General features: G+C 45.2%; 1 protein-coding gene across 3 annotated transcripts in view; it reads right to left on the reverse strand.

Moving 5' to 3' along the window:
* Positions 1–24,548, reverse strand: part of PIP4K2B (phosphatidylinositol-5-phosphate 4-kinase type 2 beta) — a 147,413-nt gene extending 122,865 nt beyond the window's left edge. For all 3 annotated transcript variants that reach the window (XR_005744364.1, XM_040329832.1, XM_040329831.1), the window contains exons 1-2: positions 24,025–24,548; positions 6,566–6,663 (exon numbers count right to left, since the gene is read on the reverse strand). Coding sequence is in view for 2 of the 3 variants with exons in the window: in XM_040329832.1 (XP_040185766.1) it covers positions 6,566–6,663; positions 24,025–24,171 (245 nt within the window). In the remaining variant the exon portion in view is untranslated. The remainder of the gene's footprint in view (positions 1–6,565; positions 6,664–24,024) is intronic.
* Positions 24,549–25,471: the final 923 nt, after the last annotated feature.

A 25,471-nucleotide genomic window follows, 5' to 3' on the forward strand; every position in this document is an offset into this window, starting at 1 on the left:
GTCAAACCCTGATTTAGGTCAACATTGGATCATTCAGAGATCCTCACTGAACTTCTGGAGAGAGTTTGCTGCACTGAAAGTAAGGGGGCTGAATAATTTTGCACGCCCAATTTTTCAGTTTTTTATTTGTTAAAAAAGTTTGAAATATCCAATAAATTTCACTCCACTTCATGATTGTGTCCCACTTGTTGTTGATTCTTCAAAAACAATTACAGTTTTATATCTTTATGTTTGAAACCTGAAATGTGGCAAAAGGTCGCAAAGTTCAAGGGGGCCGAATACTTTCGCAAGGCACTGTATATGTATATTTTATTCATTTTTTCCTCTCCCCTTTTTCTTTTTTTATTTCCTTAATGTATTAATGAATATTGTACCATGTATATAATATCCCGTTATTGCAATTCTTCTCTTACCATATGTTTGATGTATCCATCGCACTTTTGCACTAATCTGTTGTGACTACTTTTCAATAAAATCTTTGTAAAAGAGAGGGATGTCTGGCTCTGGGCCATTGCCGAGCCTGTTCAGCGCCGCCGCTTCCTGCTCCTAGGTGAGGCCGAGATTCTCCCTGGACTACCCCCCCCAGCGATCCACTGTCATGGTGTCACTCTGAGGCTCCGCTCCTCCCCTGACCCTCCCTTACCTCTTCCCTACAGTCCCACATCTCATCTAACCTGCTCTTCACTGTCCTGCCCCTCCCTCTCCTTTAACCTGCCCTCACAGCATCGCCACTCCCCACCCGTGTCTCATGCTCAAACGAGGCACAGCGACACCTTCTGGTCCGCCACCCGGCTTTGACAGGACTGGCATCTGTTCCACCACTCCCGTTTAGTGACTCCCATTGCACGCGCCTGCCCCCCCCCTCATGCTGTGCCACTGGGACTGAACCGTCAAGGTGCCAGGACACAATTTCTAGTCGCCATGGCGACCTGCTGCATGGGGGTTTGTCAAGCCTTGATGCAATTGGCTGCAAAATGTTCTTCCAGCTCTTCCTTGTTAGTACCACTTTGGCAGCTTTTTGTTTCCCTGTTTCCAGCTTTGAGACATGGGAAACTTTTTCTAAAGATATATAAAAAAATATGTAATGTTTTCAGTTTAAAAATCTGATATGTTTTCTATTTTGAATAAAATTTGAGATTTGCAAACCATCGCATTTGGATCTTACACAGCATTCCAATTTTTTTGGGAATTGAGGTTGTCTATCAAAAATGCACCCAAGAAAACCAACCTGCCAGACAAATCTCAATATATGATCTCTAGTCTAGTGTCCAAAAAAGTCAGGGAGAAGCAAAAAAAACAAAAAAACTTGAGGATGATGTCCTGGCCCATTGTGTCGAGCACAGAAAAAGTCCCAATTGTCTTTATTCTTTGTACTACAAAATTAAAAATACATTTAGAAACTGTCTAGGCACACCAATTGAGTGGGGTTCAATTTGATCAATCATTAGCAGAGGGGGAGTGCTCAAAATCACAGTATGTTTTTACACATCCAGAGAAAGGGTGGGGTTGGCTTGGCTCTTTAGCCACAAATCTCATAATTGTAAATAGGAGAGAGGTGTAGACAGTATGGCGAAATGCTTTTGACCGCCAACACATGGATCGAATCCATCAAGCTTATAGGTGTATATATTTTTGAAAGCTCTCTTACTTTACAGTCTTGCTACACAGTACCAGGTGAATAAAAATCAATGATAAAGTTGTAATCAAATTTATTTTAATAAAATGATTTTGAAGATTGTTTTCTATTTAAGATACATAATATATAACATAATAAGATACATAATAATTTAGTTTATTCAGCATTAAATGGAGCTTAGTTATGTAGCACAAGGCTGTACATTCTGCAAGATTTACATTTTTTTTATAAACTCATTCCATGAATCCAAGCTCTGCAAGCTGAGATTTACAAAATTTCACAGTAACTAAATAAAACACAGTTCAGGAATATCCCTTTATCCCATTGTTTTGCAAATCTATGTACACTACAAACTGCACAATTATTTGAAAAGAAATGCATCTGTACCAGGCTCTAAGGCCCCTTTCACACGTGCTGACAGTATGTCCGTATTTCACCCATCCGGTTTCAAATGAAATACGGACATACATGTATCCCTATGGGATAGCGGGTGTAAGCGGATGAACATCTGCTGACACCCGATCTCATCGGTCCCCGCTATGCTCCGATTCTGCAGACGGAAGAAAATACTATTTTTACATCCGTCTGCAGATCGGGTGAACACAGACAGATGATCCATGTTCATCCGATCCCCCCCATAGAGGAGAGCAGAGATCTGACAGGGCGGTTCCCTGCACAGTGTGGACTGTCTGAACCCGAGTCCCACTGCGATCCATTATTTTCTTGTAAGTGTACATCTGGAGGAGGGGGTGGCTGTTTTAATAAAATTGTTATACAGTATTACACTATGTGCACCTCTCTTTTTTACTCTAAGTAATATCCAGATGGAATGGCGATCCTGCAGCTCCCGTAAGGATTTCTATACAGGCATTAATTGATCACCTGTCTGGCGAGTGTGATACCATAAGGGAGAGGATTCACTGGGTGCAGTGACAAGAATCTATTCAGATGCGTTTTTGAGAAAAGACAAACATTTGATGGACTTTATTAAATAAACCACTTTGGATTAAATAAGGACACATTGGGTGTAGATTCACAGCTCATACATCTCTGCTAATGTTGTACAATATTCTATGTAGTGATTTTGGAGTCATTTTAAAACATATTGTTTTTAAATTGTATCGTTATAGTAGCCGTTTGATGTGCATTTAAAAACATTTGGAAATACGTGTATATCTAAGCGCTGGGAGAGAGGATAATTTTTAACTGATGTTGATTGATCCACTTGCTTTTTTTAATTAAATAAAATAATTTGGAGTAGTTCAACCATGTGCGATTAACCTAAAAATCGGTTCCGATATCGCCGTTTTACTAACTTGATAGCTTATTATTCTACATAGAAAACATTTATTTTGTTTGCAAATATTAAAAGATTCTAACTACCAGCAAGAATGAGTCTTTACATTTAAAAGAGCACTTGTCATTTCAGATCCATCATGGCAGCACCTTTTAACGAGCATCAACTCACCTGCTACTGCCATGTCCTTGTGTCACTGCCGCATCACTAGCTGTCCCATTAAAGTGAATAGGACTGTCTGAGTCAACAGCAGGTCAGAGGAGGAGCGGGACAGAGATGACAGTTGCTCATTAAATAAAATCATGATTTAAAATCAACTTGATTTAAAATCAAATCCACCCTGCACAGTACTGTATGTAAACAAACAGTAAAGCACGGATATTTAAAAACGTGCCTCTTGTGGTACTACAGGGGAAAGGCCGACAAGTTTCTCACTGGAAAACGCAGAAGATTCGCTCAGCCTGGAGTGGGCCTGCAGTCCACCAGGTGGATGTGACGTCAGGTGGGATTTCTTGGCTGAAAGTCATAGGGGGTAGAAAAGGGCCAATATGTTTAAGGTGAACCATCTCCCACTTCATTATAATTAGTGGGAAATTAAAAAAAATGTGGGGGAGTGGTCTGAAGATGGCGGAGTAGAGAGACACACGCTCATACAGCCGAGTCCATCTTCCCGGCTATTCACGTTTCTAATGCAGCTACACCCTTGAGTTGTCTGGCCATTTCTGCCGACATCCAGCCCGGAATGAAGGGAACTCCCTTTTTTTGGTTTTGAGGGGGTTTAGGGCATTTTGTAAAAGATAAAAGAGGAGTGTTGGAGAATTCAGGAGGGAAATATGAGATATTGTGGATAAGAAGTTCAAGCCCCTGGACCACTATGCAGGTGAAAAATAAAGGTATATGTGTACATATAGGTGTAAACACTGTGGAATAGCAAGTAAGTTTGAATGTTATAAGGATGGGGGGAAAAAGATTACCGTATTTATTGCGGTATAACGCGCTCTGGCGTATACCGCGCACCCCCAAAGTGGCCCCCAATCCTGTGGGAAAAAAAGATTTTTTGTTATTTTGTACTTACAGTTTTGATGTCTTGCGCGGCGTCCATCTGCGGCCTCGTCGGGTGTCATCTTCGGCGGGTCCGGCGTCCATCTTCGGCGGGTCCGGCGTCCATCTTCGGCGGGTCCGGCGTCCATCTTCGGCGGGTCCGGCGTCCATCTTCGGCGGGTCCGGCGTCCATCTTCGGCGGGTCCGGCGTCCATCTTCGGCGGGTCCGGCGTCCCATCTTCGGCGGGTCCGGCGTCCCATCTTCGGCGGGTCCGGCGTCCCATCTTCGGCGGGTCCGGCGTCCCATCTTCGGCGGGTCCGGCGTCCATCTTCGGCGGGTCCGGCGTCCATCTTCGGCGGGTCCGGCGTCCATCTTCGGCGGGTCCGGCGTCCATCTTCGGCGGGTCCGGCGTCCATCTTCGGCGGGTCCGGCGTCCATCTTCGGCGGGTCCGGCGTCCATCTTCGGCGGGTCCGGCGTCCATCTTCGGCGGGTCCGGCGTCCATCTTCGGCGGGTCCGGCGTCCATCTTCGGCGGCGTCCTCCCGCTCGTTTCCCGCCACGACTTTGAATACTGCGCCCACATATAGCGAGCGCAGTACACTCGTGAATCTTCGGCCAGGCTCGGGCGCCTCTCGCACTGACGTCCTGTACGCTCAGGACGTCAGGACGTCAGTACGAGAGGCGCCGAGACTGGCCGAAGATTCACGAGTGTACTGCGCTCGCTATATGCGGGCGCAGTATTCAAACTCATGGCGGGAAATCGGGTATTGGCGTATACTGCGCACCCACGATTTTGCCCTGATTTTCAGGGCAAAATAGTGCGCGGTATACGCCGATAAATACGGTACATATGCAATTGATGGAATGTGAAGTGATAATGTATTCTTTACCATCCTTTTTGGATTAAAAAAAAAAAAGTAGGAACAGAAGATCAGTCTCCTCACCCCTACAAATGGAGATCTGTCCATTTACACGGACAGAACTCAGTTCTGTCCTTCGCAGGAGCAATCACGGGTAGCCAGCGGCCATGCACATTGGCTCCTACGTCACGCGAGCCCCCTATACTCCTTAAAGCGCCTGCCGTACAGCTACAGTGATTCGCGCAAGGGTGCCATTCTGCTGTCGTCAACGGCAGGCGGTTGGCAAAGGGTTAAATGTAAAGACTCATTCTTGCTGGTAGTTGGAATTTTTTATATTTGCAGACAAAATGAAGCTTTCCCATTGAGCTGCACGATTCTGGCCAAAATGAGAATCACAATTTTTTTTGCTTAGAATGAAGATCACGATTCTCACGGCATAAAATCTTTTACATTTAAAAAAAAAAAAAAAAAAAAAAGGGTTAACTTTACTGGCTATTTTTTTTTTTTTTATTCATTAAAGTAATTTTTTCCAAAAAAATTGCATTTAAAAAAAAAAAGACTTCTGCGCAAATGCAGTGCAACATAAAATATTGCAGCAACCGCCATTTTATTCTTTAGGGTCTCTACTAAAAAATATAATGTTTGGGGGTTCTAAGTAATTTTCTAGCAAAAAAAAAATGATTTTAACTTGAAGAGCTGTCAGAAAAAGGTTTGGTGTTTAAGTGGTTAAACGTTCCTAACTTACATACAGAAGTTTATTCCTTTGATGTACAAGTCAATGTGATACACTGTTTCCACTGATAAAGAAAGTTTTTAAAAACTGGCAGGCTTCCCAGACTTTGACTTTTGGCTGACAGCAGACAGGAAATTCTTTGCATACCAAAGTGCAGAGAGAAAATTATTTTCATGTCAAAGATCGTGAAACCCTGTGTCAAGAATCGCAAAGGAAAAAGATCGAACGATTCTTGACGATTAATTGTGCAGCTCTAGTTTCCCATTTAGAATAAGCTGTCAGGTTAGTAAAACAGCGATGTCAGAACTGATTCAATCATACATTTTGTAGTGTACATAGATTTGCAAAACAATGGGATAAAGGAATATTCCTGAACTTTGTTTTATCTCATGATTAATGTTATATGATATTGAGTGATTGCATTAATGCATTGCATTTACCAAAAGTGTAAATACTGCAGAATATACAGCCTTATTCTACATAACTAAGCTCCATTTCACGCTGAATAACCTAAATTATTAATGTATCTTGAATAGAAAACTTTTTACTCCAAAAGCATTTTCTTAAAATAAATTTGAATAAAAAAATAAAACAAATTGTGAAAAAAAAAAACACAAACACACACACACACCCCAACATTGATTTTTATCCACCCCGATTTATATATTGAATACTAGAATCTAGTAACCCCCTTGGGAAGAGCGCTTCCCAGAGGGGGTTATCAAAAGCGGGGAGGAGCCGAGACAGCCGCTGAGGGACCCCAGAAGACGAGGATTGGGGCCACTGTGCAAAACGAGCTGCACAGTGGAGGCAAGCATGTTTGGTTATTAAAGAAAAAATATTTGAAGCTTTAGTAACACTTTAATGTATCCAATCAAGAGTCGAAACAATGGGCAGAGGGTAATAGCGCATCTCCGGCATGGGAAATACAGGGTTTAGATGAGTAAACCTGGGGGGGGGGGGGGGGGGTTTAAAACCCCTTTAAGACCACACTTACTTGTTGAAAAGGTGGTTATCCACTTTGATCTTGCTGTAGGCTTTAAAATCATCCGGCATCAGCATAACAGGAACTGGAACATTACTTAACTCATTGATCTGAAACCCGAAGATGAAAGAATTTAACACAGATAGCAGAAATTAAATGGATTACATCTTATCTATCCAATCAACAAAAACTTATAATAAACATCTTTGCAGTCAATATCTATAACCCCCAAAAAATAAATCTACATTTATCATTTTTAAAATTCCATTATTAGCCATTTATCTTCATAACTGCTTGAGGTTGACCTGTCATGGCTCAATAAATTCTGGGCACCACACCTTTATTAAGAATGTTGGCAAACAGAAAATGGTATACCCCTGTGTCAGACTACAGTTGTAAGGAAAAGGGTGTCACTCATTCCCTACAAAAAAAAACTATTTAAGCTTCATGCTCTAAGATGAAGGATATTTTAGTTTCGTCAAGAAAAGACAGACAATCATTCAGTTTATTTAAGCGAATTTGGATGGAAGAAAATTAGCCTGCCAGTATATTTTTGTATTGGAGGGAATACACTGAGATGGAGACATCTTGTGATAGGAGTTGCTCTTCTTCCTTTACTTTCCCATAGGGCCAAAACAACTAATCGATTATAAAAATTGTAATCTATTAAATTTCATAATCGATCAGTAACATAATTAGGTAAAAAAAAAAAAAAGCAGCCCTTTATAGTACAAAGAGAGAGAGCAAATAATCGCTACCATAAATATTACTTTCACAGTTCCACAGTAAAAAAAAATGAACCCCCTACAGTAGCGATTATCTTTTTTTTGTACTATAAAGGGCCAATTTTAGTTTTTTTAACCCCATGTTACTAAATGTCTTAGGCCTGGTTCACACCTATGTGTTTTTTGGTGCTTTTTGCAGAAACGCACTACACTTCATTTACATGTCCTATAGGACACGTTCACATCTATGCTTTTTTCAGCTGCTGCGTATTTGGAAAGGGTCAGGAGCTTTTAATGCAGAACCGTGCTTTTTTTGGTTCAATAGATTTCAATGAAGAAACTGCAGAAAAGCATGTAATGCATTGTTTTGCAGCAATTTGTTTTTTAATCTGCTGAACAACAAATTGGGCAAAAAAAAAAAAATCACATTCGCAAAAATCTAAAAACGCACAGCAAAAACAGATCAAAAGCAAACTGCATAGGTGTGTACCAAGCCTTATGCTGGCCACAAGGATCAATTTTCAGACGAGAATATTCATACGAAAAATCTTTGTACATTCGCTGAAAGAATGTTTGAAATTTTCACTTGTTTTTAACATTCTATTTTTAAAATTAATGTTATTTCTGAATGAAAATTCCTTTGACCAAGAAGTTTTTCCCTCACTGTGGTTGAAAACAAATGTCGATTTGACCCCAGTAATGATTAGAAAATCGAACGAACGTTCCTAAAATATACATATTTTTTTTAAAGGAAGATTGTTTTTGTATGGCCAGCACATAATATATTACAGTTCTGTTTAATAGTATATACTGTATATATCTCCTCTAATAGTATATACAGTATCTCTCTTCTGTCTGTTATTCTCAGAGTGGATTGGAGACTTTGTTCCCTAACCATATAGTTGGTTATTTAGATTTACAACTGCATATTGATATTCAAGTATAAAATTGCCTTTATTTAAACTTTACATATTATTAAATAACTTTTTTTTTTTTTTTTTTTTTTAAGGTATTAACCAAAAATCGGCCAACTAATCAATTATGAAAATAATCGTTAGTTGCAGCCCTACTTTCCCACAGCTTTAGGCCACTACGCAATAGTCCTTTGTGAACTACAATTTCCGTCATGCGTAGGTATCACGCATTCGCATTGCCGCTTCCCCCCGCCTGCTTGATCGAGAACGAGCCTTGTTTTTGATAGCTAGTACAGCCTTCTGTTCACGCATACACCTAGCAGCCACAGCCCATTCCCACCTCCCCAGCACGCCCATCTTCTGCTTGACAGTAGAGCTGCACGATTAATCGCGAAAAGATTTTGATCTCGATTCACCCCCCCGCAATCTCCAGGCTGGATGACCTGCGATTTTCGGGTGTGGCCATAGTAAAGTCCCTGGCTTCGGCCTAGCTCCGGAGCGGCGGCCATCTTGGTACACCCGGCGGCGGCTGTCTCGTCAGGAAGGGACGTTTCATCGCCGCCATCTTGCTCCACCCCACATTCCTGCACAGTAATGTTAGTGAGAAGGGGGCAAGCGCACATCTTGTTACACTCAACGGAGTTTTAGCATTCACAGTTATTTTAAAACACAAAACGGAGCTTATGTGCTTAAATACAGTATATGTAAATCTGACAGACTGTTTACATGTTACATTTTAAAAGCAGCAGCAAACCTTACATGCTTGCTGATGTGACACAACACCTCTGATTTTCACATTTAGTTAAATGTGAAAATCCGAAGTTAGACTTACCGGTAACTTTTTCTAGGAGTCTTCCAGGACAGCCTCGGTGACCTTCCTCCCTCTGGGCCAGGAAACACGCATACCCATTTCTTTAAAGGGTGGTCCTCCAGGCTTCCTCCTCAGTTTACCTGAGAACTACCAGAAGGTCCTGAAAGACATAATACACTAACACAACGTCAGTTCATAACTCCAATACCAGTTACACAACAACACCGGGTGGGAAAAACCCTGGCTGTCCTGGAAGACTCCTAGAAAAAGTTACCAATAAGTCTAACCTTGGTTTTCTCAAATTGTCTTCCAGGACAGCCTCTGAGATGATAAGCAAGAACTTACTTGTTTAGGGTGGGGCTACCATCTGGAGGACTTTTCGTCCAAAAGTTTGTTCCTTGTCCGACAGTAGATCTAAACGATAGGGTCTTGCAAACGTAGAATAGGAAGACCATGCCTTACATATATCCTCCGGGGAGGCTCCGGCTTTCTCCGTCCAAGATACAGAGACTGCCCGGGTTGAATGTTCCTTAACCAAAGGGGGTTGCTTACCCTCTGACTGATAAGCTTCTATGATTGCCATTTTTAACCACCTAGCAATGGACGATTTGGATGCTCTGTACCCCTTGCGGGCACCCGCAAAATTAACGAAAAGTGAGTTGGAGCGCCTAAAACCTTTAGTGGCCTCTAAATAAATCAAAAGACTTCTTTTAACGTCTAGCAAACTTGATGATTCCCCCTCATCCTCTTCTGAGGTGGAATGAAAGGTTGGCAGGACAATGTCCTGGGTCCTATGGAACATAGAAGACACTTTCGGTAGAAAACTAGGATCTGTTTTTAGGATGATCCTGTCATCCAAAACTAACAAAAAAGGCTCCCGAATTGATACAGCCTGCAGATCACTCACCCTCCTGGCTGATGTGATCGCTACTAAAAAAAAATGTTTTTAGAACTATGTTCTTCAGTGAAGATTTCTCCAGAGGCTCAAAAAGGATTACCCGTAAGGGCCCTAAGGACCAAGGACAGGTCCCAGGTGGGGCAGGCTCTCACCTTCACTGGTTTGGATCTCATCAGGGCCTTGAAAAAAAATGTTACAAACAGATTTTGCTGGAGTGGAATCTGGAGGAAAATACTCAGGGCTGCTGTTTGAACCTTAAAAGGTACTGATAGAAAGTCCCAGATCAACCCCTGTTTGGAGGAAATCCAACACCACTGGAATGCCGGGATGATCCAACCCTTGCTTTGTCAGCCAGGAACTAAATTTCTTCCAAACTTTGGCATAAATTGCCCTGGTTACAGGTTTACGACATTTCAGCAGCGTTTTTAACCACCCTATCTGAGAACCCGTGATCAATTACAATGCAATCAATTTTAGAATCTCTACATGCAGGTGAAGGATTGGGCCTAGGGAGATTAGGTCCTCCCTGGCTGGAAAAATCAATGGAGGATGGATGGCCAGCTTCTTCAGGTTGGCAAACCACGGCCTCTTGGGCCAGAATGGTGTAATCATGATTAGGTCCATAGACTATGAGGAATCTCTGCAGAACCTTGGCTATCAGCCTCACGGGAGGGAAGGCATAAGCCAGACTGAAATGCCAAGGATTGGCAAAGGCATCTATCCCTGTGGCTTGGTCGCGCGGGTGGATGGAAAAAAATTGCAGTACTTTCTTGTTCTCGTCTGAAGCGAGGAGATCCACTTCCGGCTGCCCCCAGTGAGACACTATCTCTCTGAACATTTCCCTGTTGAGGGACCATTTGTCCTGGCTTAGGGGCTGCCAACTGAGAAAGTCTGCTAGTGTATTCTGGGAACCTTTCAGGTGAACCGCTGATAATGAAGATAGGTTTATCTCGGCCCAGCTTAAGATCCTGTTTGCTATGGACTGCAGGGCTTCTTGTGCCCCCCTGTTAGTTCACATACGCGACTGCTGCCGCATTGTCTGACCTCACCTGTAGGTGTTGTCCCATTACCTGGGATTGGAAGGCTTCTATGGCTTTTAGGATCGTGAGAAGCTCCCTTTGGTTTGAGGACCGATGGGATTCCATTGGTGACCAGGATCCCTGGGCTAAGTTCCCCTCCAAGTGGGCTCCCCAACCTAGTGCGCTGGCATCGTTTGTTACCACCAAGGCCGAAGGCGTGCTCCAGGACAAACCCTTCTCTAAATTGTGGTGGGTCCGCCACCACCATAAGGTTCTTTTGATTCTGGCGGAAATGGGTATAGGTAGGTCTAGACTTTCTTTCTTGCCGTCCCAATGACTCAACATGAAATTTTGTAGAGGTCGTTGATGAAGCCTGGCCCATGGCACTGCTGGAAAACAGGCTGACATCAAACCTAATACCCTCATCACATCCCCTGACTAGGGCAACCTGGTTGGTTTGAAGTTGGGCTACTGCCAGCTCCACCTTCTGAACTTTCTCCTTGGGAAGAAAAACTCCACTGAGGAGATTCCGTCTCAGGAGGTCCTGTACCTGGGATACAGAGTCAACTGGGACTTGTCCCTGTTGACCAACAAACCCAGAGACTGTAGAAAAATCTGAGATTCCTGGAAGTCTTTTTCTAATTGGGGACTGGAGGAGGCAATGAATAGGAGATCGTCCAAATAGGGCATCACAGTAATTCCTTTGGTCCTCAATGGTGCCAGGGCCTCTGCTAGAACCTTGGTGAAGATCCTCAGGGAGGAAGACAGGCTGAAGGGCAGTGCTCTGAACTGGTAGTGTATCACATCCGAACCTCTCTGTACCGCCAACCTCAGAAAGTTCTGCATTCCAGATGTATGGGAACGTGTAAGTAAGCATCCCTGAGGTCTACTGTGGCCATGAAACAGCAAGTTTGTCACCGAGAATATTGACTCCATCCTGAACCGTTTGTACCTTATGAATTTGTTCAGAAGACGGAGATTCAGTATTAACCGGAATTTTCCAGAAGGTTTCTTTTACGACAAATACGTGAGAATATACCCCCTGGCCCTCTTCCTCCCGGAGTACCTGAACCAAGACACGTTTGTCTAATAGATCCCCTAGTAACAGACCTAGGGCTTACGCTTTTTCCCGGTCTCTTGGTAAATGGGTGAGCAGAAACATTGGGGGGGGGGGGAGTTGCATCGAACTCCCACCTGTAACCGTTCCTTATAATGTCGAGGACGAACAGGCTTGGAGTTGATTTTGTCCACTGTGGAAGGAACTCCCCTAGTCTTCCTCCCACGGGGACACAGGCATCACTGGGGTTTGGGGGTGGCTTGAGGAGTATTAAACAGGATACCTCCTCTTCCACTCCCTTTTTGACCCGTCCAATGTTTTTTGGGCCGGGCATCCCTCTAATTTTGACCTTGTTGCCTGAAGCCACGAAAAAAAAAAAAAACACTTATTCTCGTTTTTCTTTTCCTTTTCAGGAAAAGATTTCTTCCTATCTTTCCTTTCTAGTGCCTCCTGGAGGCCAGGTCCGAACAGGTGGTCGCCTGAAAAGGGCAACCCACAGTTTCAGCTTGGAGGTTGAGTCGCCCGTCCATGTTTTGAGCCAAACTGCCCGCCTGGCCGCATTTAACAATGCGGCCGACCTAGCTGCCAGCTTGACCGACTCCGCCAAGGCGTCTGCTAGGAAACCTACTGCCTTGAACAGCAAGGGAAATGACTTCAGTTGCTGCTGCCTAGATGCAGAGATATGAGATTGCAATTGTGTGAGCCAGCACTCCAGGTTTCTAGCCACACAGGTGGCTGCAAGGGCTGGTTTCCACCCTATTGAGGAGGCATCCCATGCTCTTTTAAGCAGAACATCACCTCTCTTGTCCATGGGGTCTTTCAGTGACCCCAAGTCGTCAAACGCCAGGTCTGTTTTCTTAGACACCTTGGCCAAAGGCGCATCCAGTTTTGGAATTTTGTTCCACAAATGGGAAACATTGGCCTCAAAGGGGAACCTCTGCTTGAGACTACCCGAAAAAAAAGGGTCTCCTTTCCGGCTGTTCCCACTCCAGTAAAATTGACTCAATTAGCGATTTATGCACGGGAAACACCCTGGCTTTTTGAGCACTGCACCCCTGATACATCTGGTCGTGCTTGGAAAGTTGGACTGGCTCCTCACGAATTTCCAATGTGTCGTAAATTGCTTTCAACAAATCACTCACGTCATCAAGGGTTAACTTATACCTTGACCCCCTGGAGGAATCTTCTTCCGCCTCAGAACCGGACGCTGAGTCCGCCTGGAAGAGGTCTGTGATCTGGAAAGCCTCTCCCTTTCCTCCTGTGCTGCTCCCACCTCTGCGGGTTCAGACAGGGAGGGTGCACTGGCTGCCCTGGAGAGGGGGAGGGCATCTGCACCCTGTGCATCATACCCCTGAATGATTGGAAGATGGATGCTAGTTCGTCTTTAACCGAAGTCAAGATTTTTTTGGCACTCTGCCACTGAGTCATCTCTGACGAGGTTGTTGACACAATCCGGGCATAGTGGCTTCCTCCAATTAGATATAAGTGTAAAAAACCTGCGCTGGGATACCTGAGGTAATGGTCTGCTGCCTCCCTAAAAACTATCCCCTAGGGGACAAGAGTAAATATTAAATGTAAAGGTAGGGATGTTGGCGCTGCCTGGGTAGACAACTGTCCACTGAGCACCCTATGAGTGGTCTGCCTGCTAAGGGCAGCGGTGACAGGATGTCAAGTGACCCCAATATGAGTGGTGCAATCCCTAGTCACCTGATAGAAGCCCCCGCTTGGGGTAACGTGCATATATCTGGTGAGTGGGGAACCCTGAGGGGAGCACCGGGACCACACCGCATTGTGTTTTAGGAGCACCCTATCCACATCCAACTTACCAACTGGACTCCTAATGTTTCACCAACAATATCTATAAGTTCGTGTTATTCGCATGAAATATGATCTAGGGGCTACGGATGAACTACAGATGCAAAATCTTCTCTCTTAAATTAAGAATCTCAGACATTGACCTTTTATTGGCATCCGACACTTTGGTGTCCTGTTGATTATTGCATTACTGGTGTAGATTTCTCCCCTACAGGGGGCAGCAGCCCATACACTATCACTGCAACCGGAACTTATATCATACTGTATGGACTTATGTGGTATATTTTATTATATATATCTGCCATTCAGCATCCTTTGCTTTTAGGTTCCGGATTAAGTTTTATGATATGTTTTTTATGTAAGGCTTTTCCCTACAGGGGTCTCTTTACAGAGGGCAGTTGTCTGGGCACCTGCTTGATCCATTTATTTATTTTATTTTATTTTGTCTGTGTGATTTATAGGGTGTTGTTTAGAGGCAGAGTCCTCCTTTTGCTATTCAGCAATATACCCTGTGATACAAGGGTATCCCACATACCTTACTGACTGGTATCACACCGTTCTGTAGAGTGCATGGTCTTGTGCATATGGCTACATATTCTACACAGCACTAGAGAGCTGCAGCCCAGCCACCAGAACACAGTGCCTGCCTATAGCAATCCCAACAGGTCATTGGGGCCTCTATTTACATACGGCCCCATCCAGGTGACTAGGGATTGCACCACTCATATTGGGGTCACTTGACATCCTGTCACCGCTGCCCTTAGCAGGCAGACCACTCATAGGGTGCTCAGTGGACAGTTGTCTACCCAGGCAGCGCCAACATCCCTACCTTTACATTTAATATTTCCTCCAATTAGAGCCTAACTTAGCCCCACAGATGGCACATTTCTTCCTAGGTATCTGTACAGGTGTCTTGTCCTGGGCTTTAACCTAAAAGTCAAACAAACCAGAAGACAAGGTCTAATTAGAATACCTCCGTGACCCGTTCCACCTCTGTGTCTGAGTCAGTTTAGGAAGTGCCCCAACCCATCACCTTAGGTTCCCCACCCAGGGAGGGAGTACATAGGTCATGAGGACCCTGATCCCCCAGTGTAAGAAGTGTTCCACCCTCACCACCTTACCTGGGAGATGCCAGAGCCTGTTGAACCAGAGTCTGTAGCCTGCCCAGCTTCCTCCATGGTTCCCAGTGTCTGCGCAACCCCGCCGAGCCTTAAACACCGCTCCCGATGCCTGCTATCCCCTGCTGCGCCACTGATGGACAGGAACCGTGACCAAGTGGCGCCCTTTGATGACGTTGTTCCGCCGGCAACCGTCACTTCCGGCCGTTGGAACGCAGAAGCCCTGCCCTTCGGCGCCGTCACGGCGGTTGGATCGGCGTGGCCGGCCTGCGTCTCCCGCGCGCCGACCACGATACTCGGCACCACCGGAAAGCTGCACTACCCGCAGGTAATCAGGGCTGGGGGTCTTGTCAAAAACGGGTCCTGCTCCCCTGAGCAAACAACAGCGATGGGTATGCGTGTTTCCTGGCCCAGAGAGAGGAGCCCAAGGTCTCAGAGGATGTCCTGGAAGACGATTTGAGAAATCAGAGGTGTTCTTTCACATTAGCAAGCATGCAAGGTCAGCAGGTTTGCTGCGGCTTTTAAAATTTAACATGTAAACAGTCCGTCAGATTTACATATACTGTATTTAAGCACATAAGCTTTGTTTTTGTGTTGAAAATAACTTTAAATACATTTTTGAGAATCGTGATCTTCATCTCATGCAAAAGAATCACGATTCTCACTTTTCCCAGAATCGTGCAGCTCTACTGGACAGGCCTACACAAATTCATCTCTAGCATCCAAGATCATTCCCGCCTCCCCAGCACACCCATACTATGTGTAGGGCTGTCCAGCAGACGATGGGCATGCTGGGGAGGCGGGAATAGGCATGGCTGCTGGGATGTGCATTTATGTGTAGTACTTGGTATTTTTCTTATCTTTTTTTTCCTCTTTCAATTGGTTTTTCTACCTTGTATTTATTTTAAAATGCCAACTCTTTCTAATTTTTTTTTTTTTCTAAGCTGGACACCATGATTGACGCGGACTTTGACGGATGCCATAAGTGATCCATAGGACTAAGCTGGTTAGTGTGATTGATGCTGACTCACAGTATGTGGATGCTATGTTATGAAGATTACTTCACTGTATTGTGTGTACCTGTGTATTGTTAAAACCGGAGTATTGTGCGAGTGCACGTGGGCATTAGGGACCTGTGTATTGTAAAGTATTAGTGTCAGGAAGCTGCTTGTTAGTTCATTTGGACAGGGTATAATCTTCAATCGCCATCAAATTAGTAGGTATGATGCCCAGCGGATGTTGGAGATGCGACTCGGTGTACATCTTGCGGCAAGTATGCGTTCTTTGATCAACCGATTAAGGGCGAATACTGCTGTGCAAAATGTAAGCACATTGTTTTTCTGGAAGCCCAGGTTCTGAATCTAGGGATGCAACTGTCCCTGAGAAGACCCTCCACACTAAAAGAGTTGGGATCGTACCTAGCAGAGGCCAGCACAGAGGCGGGTGGAGATAAAGAGGGGCAGGCACCAAAGCAGAGTAGATGGGTTACAGTCAGGAAGGGTAGAGGGGAAAGTGCCAGGAAGGCCGGTTCTGGGCTAGAACATCCCAATAAGTACACCCAAACCTCACTGTTGAGTGACATTGGTGAAACCAGTCAGGGATCAGAACTGTTGGAGCCGAGTGACTCCCCTAGCTGCCAGGAAAATAACTCCTCCAGTGAGGCTGGGAGTAAAGCCAAGGGAAAGGAAAGATTGATTCTGGTGGTAGGAGACTCAGTTCTTAGGCAGAGAGGGCAATTTGTCACAAAGACCTAAAGCGCCGAACTGTATGTTGTCTACCGGGCACTCAGGTTCGGAACATCACGGATCTGGTGGACACATTACTGGGAGGGGCTGGGGAAGACCCGGCTGTCATGGTGCACGTTGGTACCAATGACAAAGTCAGTGGCAGATAAAGTGTCTTAAAGAACGATTCGAGGGACTAAAGCCCCTTTCACACGCTCGGACCGTTCAGGTCCGCCTGTCAGCTTTGTCGGCGGACCTGAACGGCCGCTCCATGCAATCCTATGGAGCATCAGATGTCAGCGGAGACATGTCCGCTGACAACCAACCGGATCCACCAATATCAGACGTATGGCGATATGTCCCCATCTGTCCATGGCAGATCGGATGAGATCTGATGAAAACTGACATGCTGTCCGTTTTCATCAGATCTCTCCAATAGGAGACAGCGGCGCTGCACAAGCCCCTCCCCGCTCTGTGAGCAGAGAGGGACTTGTCATCCGCCGGCTCAGCGGAGAGCCACAGAGAGATCTCCCGCTGAGCTTGTGTGAAAGAGGCCTTAGGAGCTAAATTGAGGGAAAAGGACCTCCAAGGTAGTATTCTCAGAAATACTATCAGTACCTCGAGCCACACCAGAAAGGCAGGAGTTTAGGGAAGTAAACAAGTGGCTGAGGAGCTGGTGTAGTAATGAGGGGTTTGGGTTACTAGGAGAACTAGGAACTAATAAAAAAAAAAAAAAAAGGATCCTCTATTTAAATGCATTTGACTATGTTCTTGCTGTGAATTGATGGTAGTGAACGCATTGGAGTCTAATACAAGAAGGATGTTTTTAAAATAAATAAAATCACAGCACATCAGCAAAAAAAATTAAGCCCAAGACAGATGTTATCCCAGGACCAGATGTATTTTCAGGTGTTCTACTTAACCAATAAGTTTTGGGGAAGGCGTGCTTTGGCCTAAATCTATTCATAGGTCAAATACTGTTGATCACTCAGTTCTTGGTCCTAAATGAGCGGAGAGCCAGTGACCAACAGTCATTGGCTTTCTGCTCTGCCCTGCCCTCCAGCGCTCACCATGTGTGCTGGGCTGTAAAGGAGGTAGAAGCAGCTGGCTCAGTATCCCAGTGGCTCGCTGAGAGGTCAAGCCAGCTGCCAGTCCCAGCATCTGGGTGGATCCCGACCAGTCGAGATCAAGCCAGAGCCTGGACCAGCTGAGTGATGTCAGTCGACAACAAACTTTAAACTGCAGCTGGCTGAAAAGGGGTCACAGAAGTGAAAAACAAAGTGCAGTCCTGTGGTCCCCAGAAGTAGGGCCAAGAGAGCTTTGGCCCTACTTCTTTGACCACTTAAGGACCCCTTCACGCTGATATACGTCTGCAGAATGGCACGGCTGGGCACAATCACATACCTGTACGTGTCTCTTTAAGCCCAGCCGTGGGGTCGCAAGCCGGCAACGCGCTCGCGACCCGGTCCGAAGCTCCGTGACTGCGCCCGTGGGACCCGATCGCCGCCGGTGTCCCGCGATCGGTCACCGGAGCTGAAGAACAGGGAGAGGCGTGTGTAAACACACCTTCCCTGTTCTTCGTTGTGGCAGTGTCATTGATCATCTGTTCCCTGATATAGGGAAAGACGATCAATGACGTCACACGTCCAGCCCCGCCCCCCTACAGTTAGAAACACATATGAGGTCACACTTAACCACTAGGGGGCGCTGTAGGGGTTAACTCCTAAACTGCAATTGTCATTTTCACAGTAAACGGTGCATTTTATAGCACTTTTTGCTGTGAAAATGACAATGGTCCCAAAAATGTGTCAAAATTGTTTAATGTGTTGCAGTCAGGAAGAAAATCGCTGATCACCGCCATTAGTAGTAAAAAAAAAAAAAAAAAAAAATTAAAAATGCAATAAAACTATCCCCTATTTTGTAAACGCTATAAATTTTGCGCAAACCAAATCGATAAACGCTTATTGCGATTTTTTTTTTCGAAAAATAGGTAGAAGAATACGTATCTGCCAAGACTGAGGAAAAAATATTTTTTTTTATAGATTTTTGGGGGATATTTATTATAGCAATAAGTAAAAAATATTGAATTTTTTTCAGAATTGTCTCTCTATTTTTGTTTATAGCGCAAAAAATAAAAACCGCAGAGGTGATTAAATACCACCAAAAAAAAAGCTATTTGTGGGGGGGGGGGGGGGGGGGGGGGGGAAGACGCCAATTTTGTTTGGGAGCCAAATCGCACGACCGCGCAATTGTCAGTTAAAGCGATGCAGTGCCGAATCGCAAAAAGGGGCAAAGTCCTTAACCTGCATAATGGTCCAGGTCTTAAGTGGTTAAACACTTAAGCTCTGGAAGGTTTTACCCTCTTCATGACCAGGCCATATCATGCTATTCGGCACTGGGTTACTTTAACTGGCAATTAAACGGTCATGGAAAGTTGTACCCAAACTAAATTTATATCATATTATTCACACAAATAGAGCTTTATTTTGGTGTCGTTTGATCACCACTAGGTTTTTTATTTTTTGAGATATAAATGGGAAAAGCCTGTGTAATTTCACCTTACAGATTTTTCTGTAGGGGGTGGACATACACTTTAATTCAACAAGCTGAGGTTAGAAGCTGGCCAGTTTCTATGCAGAAGTGAGCCTAATTTTGTGCTCTTCGGCTTTATTAAATAAACCCCATAGTGAGAACTGACTAACTGCCACTGACATCTCCGTGACACTAATACAGTGATCAGTGCTAATACTATACACTGTAACTGTTTTAATGACACTGGCTAGAAAGGGTTTAACTGTGTGCCTAACAAGTGTTAATATGTGTACTATGTGCTGTTTTTACGAAGCAGAGAAAAAAATAAATAAATAAATAAAAAAAACACACGGGACACTGCTCAGGGTCCTGTGTTGTTTACCAACACATGGCTCTCTTCCGTCATTTGCTCAGCCGATGCCAGACATAAATCATTGGCCAGGACCTGCTGATCGGCTTGTGCTGCAGCGAATGGCAGCTCAAGCCTCTGGGTGTGCATGTGCAAGCGGACCCGGAAGAAAGATGTCATGTGAGGTACATAATTGTGCCTGCAAGAGCCGACCTGCTGCAGTAAATGTACTGCGGCGGGTTTGGCAAGCATTTCAGAAACCGCAGGCAGCTAATGTGTTTTTTTTCTTTTTCTTTTTTTAAACGACAGAGGAAACACTAGTTGCCTTTCCCTGCTTGTCGGTGATAAAGTAGACTGAGCTGCACATGCGCAGCTCCGAGTACATTTATGGCACCTGCTCTGTGCAGTGATGAAGTGACACGTGGGGAGTGATGTCATCGCAATCCAGCCATTCAAGCAGCTTAACCGGTTCTGGACCGGCTAACGTACAGAGCAAAAGTTTGGACACACCTTCTCATTCAAAGAGTTTTCTTTATTTTCATGACTATGAAAATTGTAGATTCACACTGAAGGCATCAAAACTATGAATTAACACATGTGGAATTATACATAACAAAAAAGTGTGAAACAACTGAAAATATGTTTCATATTCTAGGTTCTTCAAAGTAGCCACCTTTTGCAGCAGACACATCTCTAGAACTGGTAAGAGGAGACTGTGTGAATCAGGCCTTCATGGTAGAATATCTGCTAGGAAACCACTGCTAAAGAAAGGCAACAAGCAGAAGAGACTTGTTTGGGATAAAGAACACAAGGAATGGACATTAGACCAGTGGAAATCTGTGCTTTGGTCTGATGAGTCCAAACTTGAGATCTTTGGTTCCAACCCCGTGTCTTTGTGCGACGCAGAAAAGGTGAACGGATGGACTCTACATGCCTGGTTCCCACCGTGAAGCATGGAGGAGGAGGTGTGATGGTGTGGGGGTGCTTTGCTGGTGACATTGTTGGGGGTTTATTCAAAATTTAAGGCATACTGAACCAGCATGGCTACCACAGCATCTTGCAGCCGCATGCTATTCCATCCGGTTTGCGTTTAGTTGGACCATCATTTATTTTTCAACAGGACAATGACCCCAAACACACCTCCAGGCTGTGTAAGGGCCCTTTCACACTGGTGCGTTTTCGCGTTAAAAATAGCGCTATTAAAACGCTCCCCATGCCCCTCGCCATTGAAATTAATTAAAAACCCGGTGTTTTACCGCGATTTTAACGCTCCGTTTTTACCGCGGTTTTTATTTCATTTCAATGGAGGGGGCATGGGGAGCGTTTTATGAGCGTTTTAATAGCACTATTTTTACCGCAAAAACGCACCAGTGTGAAAGGGCCCTAAGGGCTATTTGACCAAGGAGAGTGATGGGGTGCTGCGCCAGGTGACTACCTCTTGAAGCTCATCAAGAGAATGCCAAGAGTGTGCCAAGCAGTAATCAAAGCAAAAGGTGGCTACTTTGAAGAACCTAGAATATGAAATATATTTTCAGTTGTTTCACACTTTTTTGTTATGTATAATTCCACATGTGTTAATTCATAGTGTTGATGCCTTCAGTGTGCAATCTACAATTTTCATAGTCATGAAAATAAAGAAAACTCTTTGAATGAGAAGGTGTGTCCAAACTTTTGGTCTGTACTGTATATATACTGCGGCAGAATGGCACCGCTGGGCGAAACCCCGTACGGGTACATCTTCCCCTTTAAGAGAAGCCAGAGGGCGCCCGCTGCACGGCGGGGGACCCAATGCGCATGGCCAGCGGGCACAATTGCGTGCACAAGTGCCAGCATGGGGATTTGTATATGTAAACACACAAATCCCTGTACTGTCAGGGGAGAGGAGACAGATCGTGTGTTCCTACTAAGTAGGAACAAGGATATGTTTCCTCCCCCAGTCAGTCCTATGCCCATACAGTTAGAACACAGTGAGGGAACACATTTAACCCCTTGATCAGCCCCTAAATGTTAACCCCTTCCCTACCAGTGACATTTACACAGTAATCAGTGCATATTTCTAGCACTGATCGCTGCATAAATGTCATCGGTCCCAAAAATGTGTCAAAGGTGTCTGATCTGTCCGTCGCAATACTGAAAAAAAAAAAAAAAGCCATAAATCTTTCCCATAGTTTGTAGACACTATAACTTTTGCGCAAACCAATATACACTTATTTTTTGTTAAAAAAAATGCAATATGTGGAATATATAATTGGCCGAAACTGATGAAGAAATTTGTTTTTTTAAAAATAATTTGGGGGATATTTTAATATAGAAAAAGTAAAAAAACTATTTTTTCAAAAAATTGTTGCCATTTTGTCTAGGGGGAAAAAATAAAAACTGTAGAGGTGATCAAATGCCACCAAAAGAAAGCTCTATATGTGGGGAAAAAAAGAATGCAAATTTTGTTTGGGTACAGCATGACCGCGCAATTGTCCGTTAAAGCGACGCAGTGCCAAATTGGAAAATGTTCTCTGGTCAGGAAGGGGGTAAAATCTTCCAGGGCTGAAGTGGTTAAGGCCTGGTTCACACCTATGCAGGTTGCATATTCCAGGCGCATTTTGTATTTTTCAAAACACTTTTTTGATCCATTAAAGCGGGAGTTCACCCAATTAGGTTTTTTTTTTTCTTTTCCCCTTAGATTCCTGCTCGTTTTGTCTAGGGGAATCGGCTAGTTGTTTTAAAATATGATCCGTACTTACCGTTTTCGAGATGCATCTTCTCCGTCGGCTTCCGGGTATGGGTCTTCGGGAGCGGGCGTTCCTTCTTGATTGACAGTCTTCCGAGAGGCTTCCGACAGTCGCATCCATCACGTCACTAGTAGCCGAAAGAAGCCGAACGTCGGTGCGGCTCTATACTGCGCCTGCGCACCGACGTTCGGCTTCTTTCGGAAAATCGTGACGCGATGGATGCGACCGTCGGAAGCCGCTCGGAAGACTGTCAATCAAAATAGGAACGCCCAGTCCCGCAGCCCATACCCGAAAGCGGCGGAGAAGATGCATCTCGTAAACCGTAAGTACGGATCATATTTTAAAACAACTAGCCGATTCCCCTAGACAAAACGAGCAGGAATCTAAGGGGAAAAAGTATATTGTACTGGTGAACCTCCGCTTTAAAGTCTATGGAACCAAAAACCAGAAAAAAATCCCTGGTCTTCTCCATAAAATGCACAGATGAGAACACAACCCACAGAAAACCCATGTTAAAGCGGATGTGCGCTGAAAAAAAAAAATTATTAAAAGCCAGTAGCTACAAATACTGCAGCTACTGACTTTTAATATTAGGACACTTACCTGTCCTGGAGTCCAGCGCCGTCAGCAGCAGAGGACGAGCGATCGCTCGTCACTCTGCTGCTCCCCCCACCATCCACGGTGAGGGAACCAGGAAGTGAAGTGCTCCGGCTTCAATGCCCGGTCCCCTACAGCACATGCGCGAGTCACGCTGCGCCTGCCGATTGGCTCCCGCTGTGTACTGGAAACCGAGTGTTCCCAGCACACAACGGGGGGGGCGGGGGGTGACGTCATGCCCGCAGTCTGCCCGAGACTGTTGTGGCCGGAAGTGGGTGCAAATACCTGTCTTTAGACAGGTCTCTGCACCCCCCACCCCCCTGAAAGGTGTCATGTGACACCGGAGGGGGGGAGGGTTCCGATCAGCGCGAGTTCCACTTTAGGGTGGAGCTCCGCTTTAAATGGACTGTAGTGTGTTTCTGCAAAACTGAAAACGCAAAAAAAAAAAAAAAATGCATAGGTGTGAACCAGGCCGAACAGAGCAAATCCAGAAGAAAGAGTAAGAAAAGGTGGGGAAGCATCCGAACAATGGCAGTGCAATGCTTCCTTTGACAGGTAAATCCTAATGTGCTTGTATGTGGTGCATAGCAGCACAATATGACACAAGCCTACAGGGGCTCATTTATAACACACTAGGTGACAACTCATTTTTGCAGTGAGCAGCCCTACACACAAAATAAGCAATGGATCCCATTTTTTAAATTGGGGTGTCATTATGGAGCATGCATAGTATGTGCCAATGCGCTCTGACTGTGCGATTAAGCCCTAGTTCACACTGGTGTAATTTGACATGTCAAATCTGCGGCAATGGCACCAATTGGCGCAGCGCCACAAATAGTTTCTGCACTACTTTTTGCGATTTCCATTGACATGGGTGCAGAATGGCAAGCTTTGCACAATTTTTTTTTTTACGCCGTCTGTCAAAAAACGCATCACGTTTGGGGTGCCATTAATAATTGCCACCCAAAATGCACACGGTGTGTTTTGTCACAAAGTCTGTGCAATTTAAAAACATGCCGATTCCAAATCGCTAGGTGTGACTGGGGCACGATACACGACCTGCTTGTGTCTCTTCACCTGTATCAGGTGTGCATGAAGCCCAAGTACATCCATGTATATTATGCGTGCACATAAATGTAGCACAGCAGGTATAGATGAATTGTAGGTAGGTCTTGTGTGTACTTACCGTGTGGTTGACCCCCCACATGAGCACACTGAGGAGGGGCTCGCTGGCTCGGAAGAGCTTGACTTTCTGACAGACGAAATGTTTCTTCTTGGTTTTGGTTTTGCTGGCGCTGCCCGCGGTGGTGGTGGTGCTGCAGTTGGAGGCCATGGTGCAGGCGGAGGGATCCCGACTGGAGGTGCAGGCCTCTCCGCCACCCCCTCCCCCCTCCTTGGCACGAATTTAGAGGCCGGGAACCCCTCTTCGGAACATTGGCCGCTACTAACAAGAGCTCATGCCCCCCACTCCGGTCCAGCCGGTGTAATCCCCGGTGATGTCAGTGCAGTGTGCCGCCCGTCAGCTGTGAGCAATGGCCGTGCTCCATACAATTCCCCACAAGACGTGTTCTATAGACGTGTCCGCCACCTTCACACCGTAAGTCAGCTTTTTTTTTTTTCTGCAAGTCTGCGTCTGCAGGCCACTATACAGCCGGGTCCGGTCCCCTTTCCGGACAAGATGGCCGCCTCTGGTGGGCGGGGCTACCCGTGGTATGTGAAGTGGGGAGGGAGTGACGCTACATCCTCCGCACATGGAACAGACCTTTCACAGGGAGCGCACACACTCTACATAGGCCTGCTGCTCAGCCTCATTGCTACAATATGCTTTATACATCTCAATAAGGTCTTCCATGTGGAGTAGCAAGAAAAAGGAGGATTGCTAGCAGCCCAGAAAAAGACTGACCGACTAGGCTCCATTCAGACCTCAGTGTTTTGTAGCCTTAAAGTGGAGGTTCACCCTCAAAAAAATTTCTGACATCATACGGAGTCGCGCCATCCTACCGACAGAATGCCGGTGTTTTTTTTTTTTCTCAGCACATACCTCTTAATCCCGATTTTCACCTCACGGCAATCCCGCGGGAGTGGGCGTTCCCAAGCACTGCCTGTGATTGACAGGCTTCCGAACGGCGCATACTGCGCGTCACAGGTTGCCGACAGAACCCGAACGTCGGTGCGCAGGCGCCGTATAGAGCCGCACCGTCGTTCGGGTATTTTCGGGCAACCTGTGACGCGCAGTATGCGCCGTTCGGAAGCCTGTCAATCACAGGCAGTGCTTGGGAACGCCCACTCCCGCGGGATTGCCGTGAGGTGAAAATCGGGATTAAGAGGTATGTGCTGAGAAAAAAAAAAAAACACCGGCATTCTGTCGGTAGGATGGCACGACTCCGTGTGATGTCAGAATTTTTTTTAAAGGGTGAACCTCCACTTTAAAACGGAGGTTCACCCTAAAAACATGTATATACCATTACATTCAGCATACTTCCGACATGTACAGTATGCTGTTTGTTTTTTGTTTTTCGTTGTACATACCGTATTATTGTTCTTTTCCACCCGGTTTCCGTGTACTCGCTCCAGCGGGAGTAGGCGTTCCTATGCAGCGGCGCAATGTCACCTGGGACTTAGCCCAGATGATT

This window comes from Rana temporaria, chromosome 12 (assembly GCF_905171775.1).
Source record: "Rana temporaria chromosome 12, aRanTem1.1, whole genome shotgun sequence".
Lineage (NCBI taxonomy): Eukaryota > Metazoa > Chordata > Amphibia > Anura > Ranidae > Rana > Rana temporaria.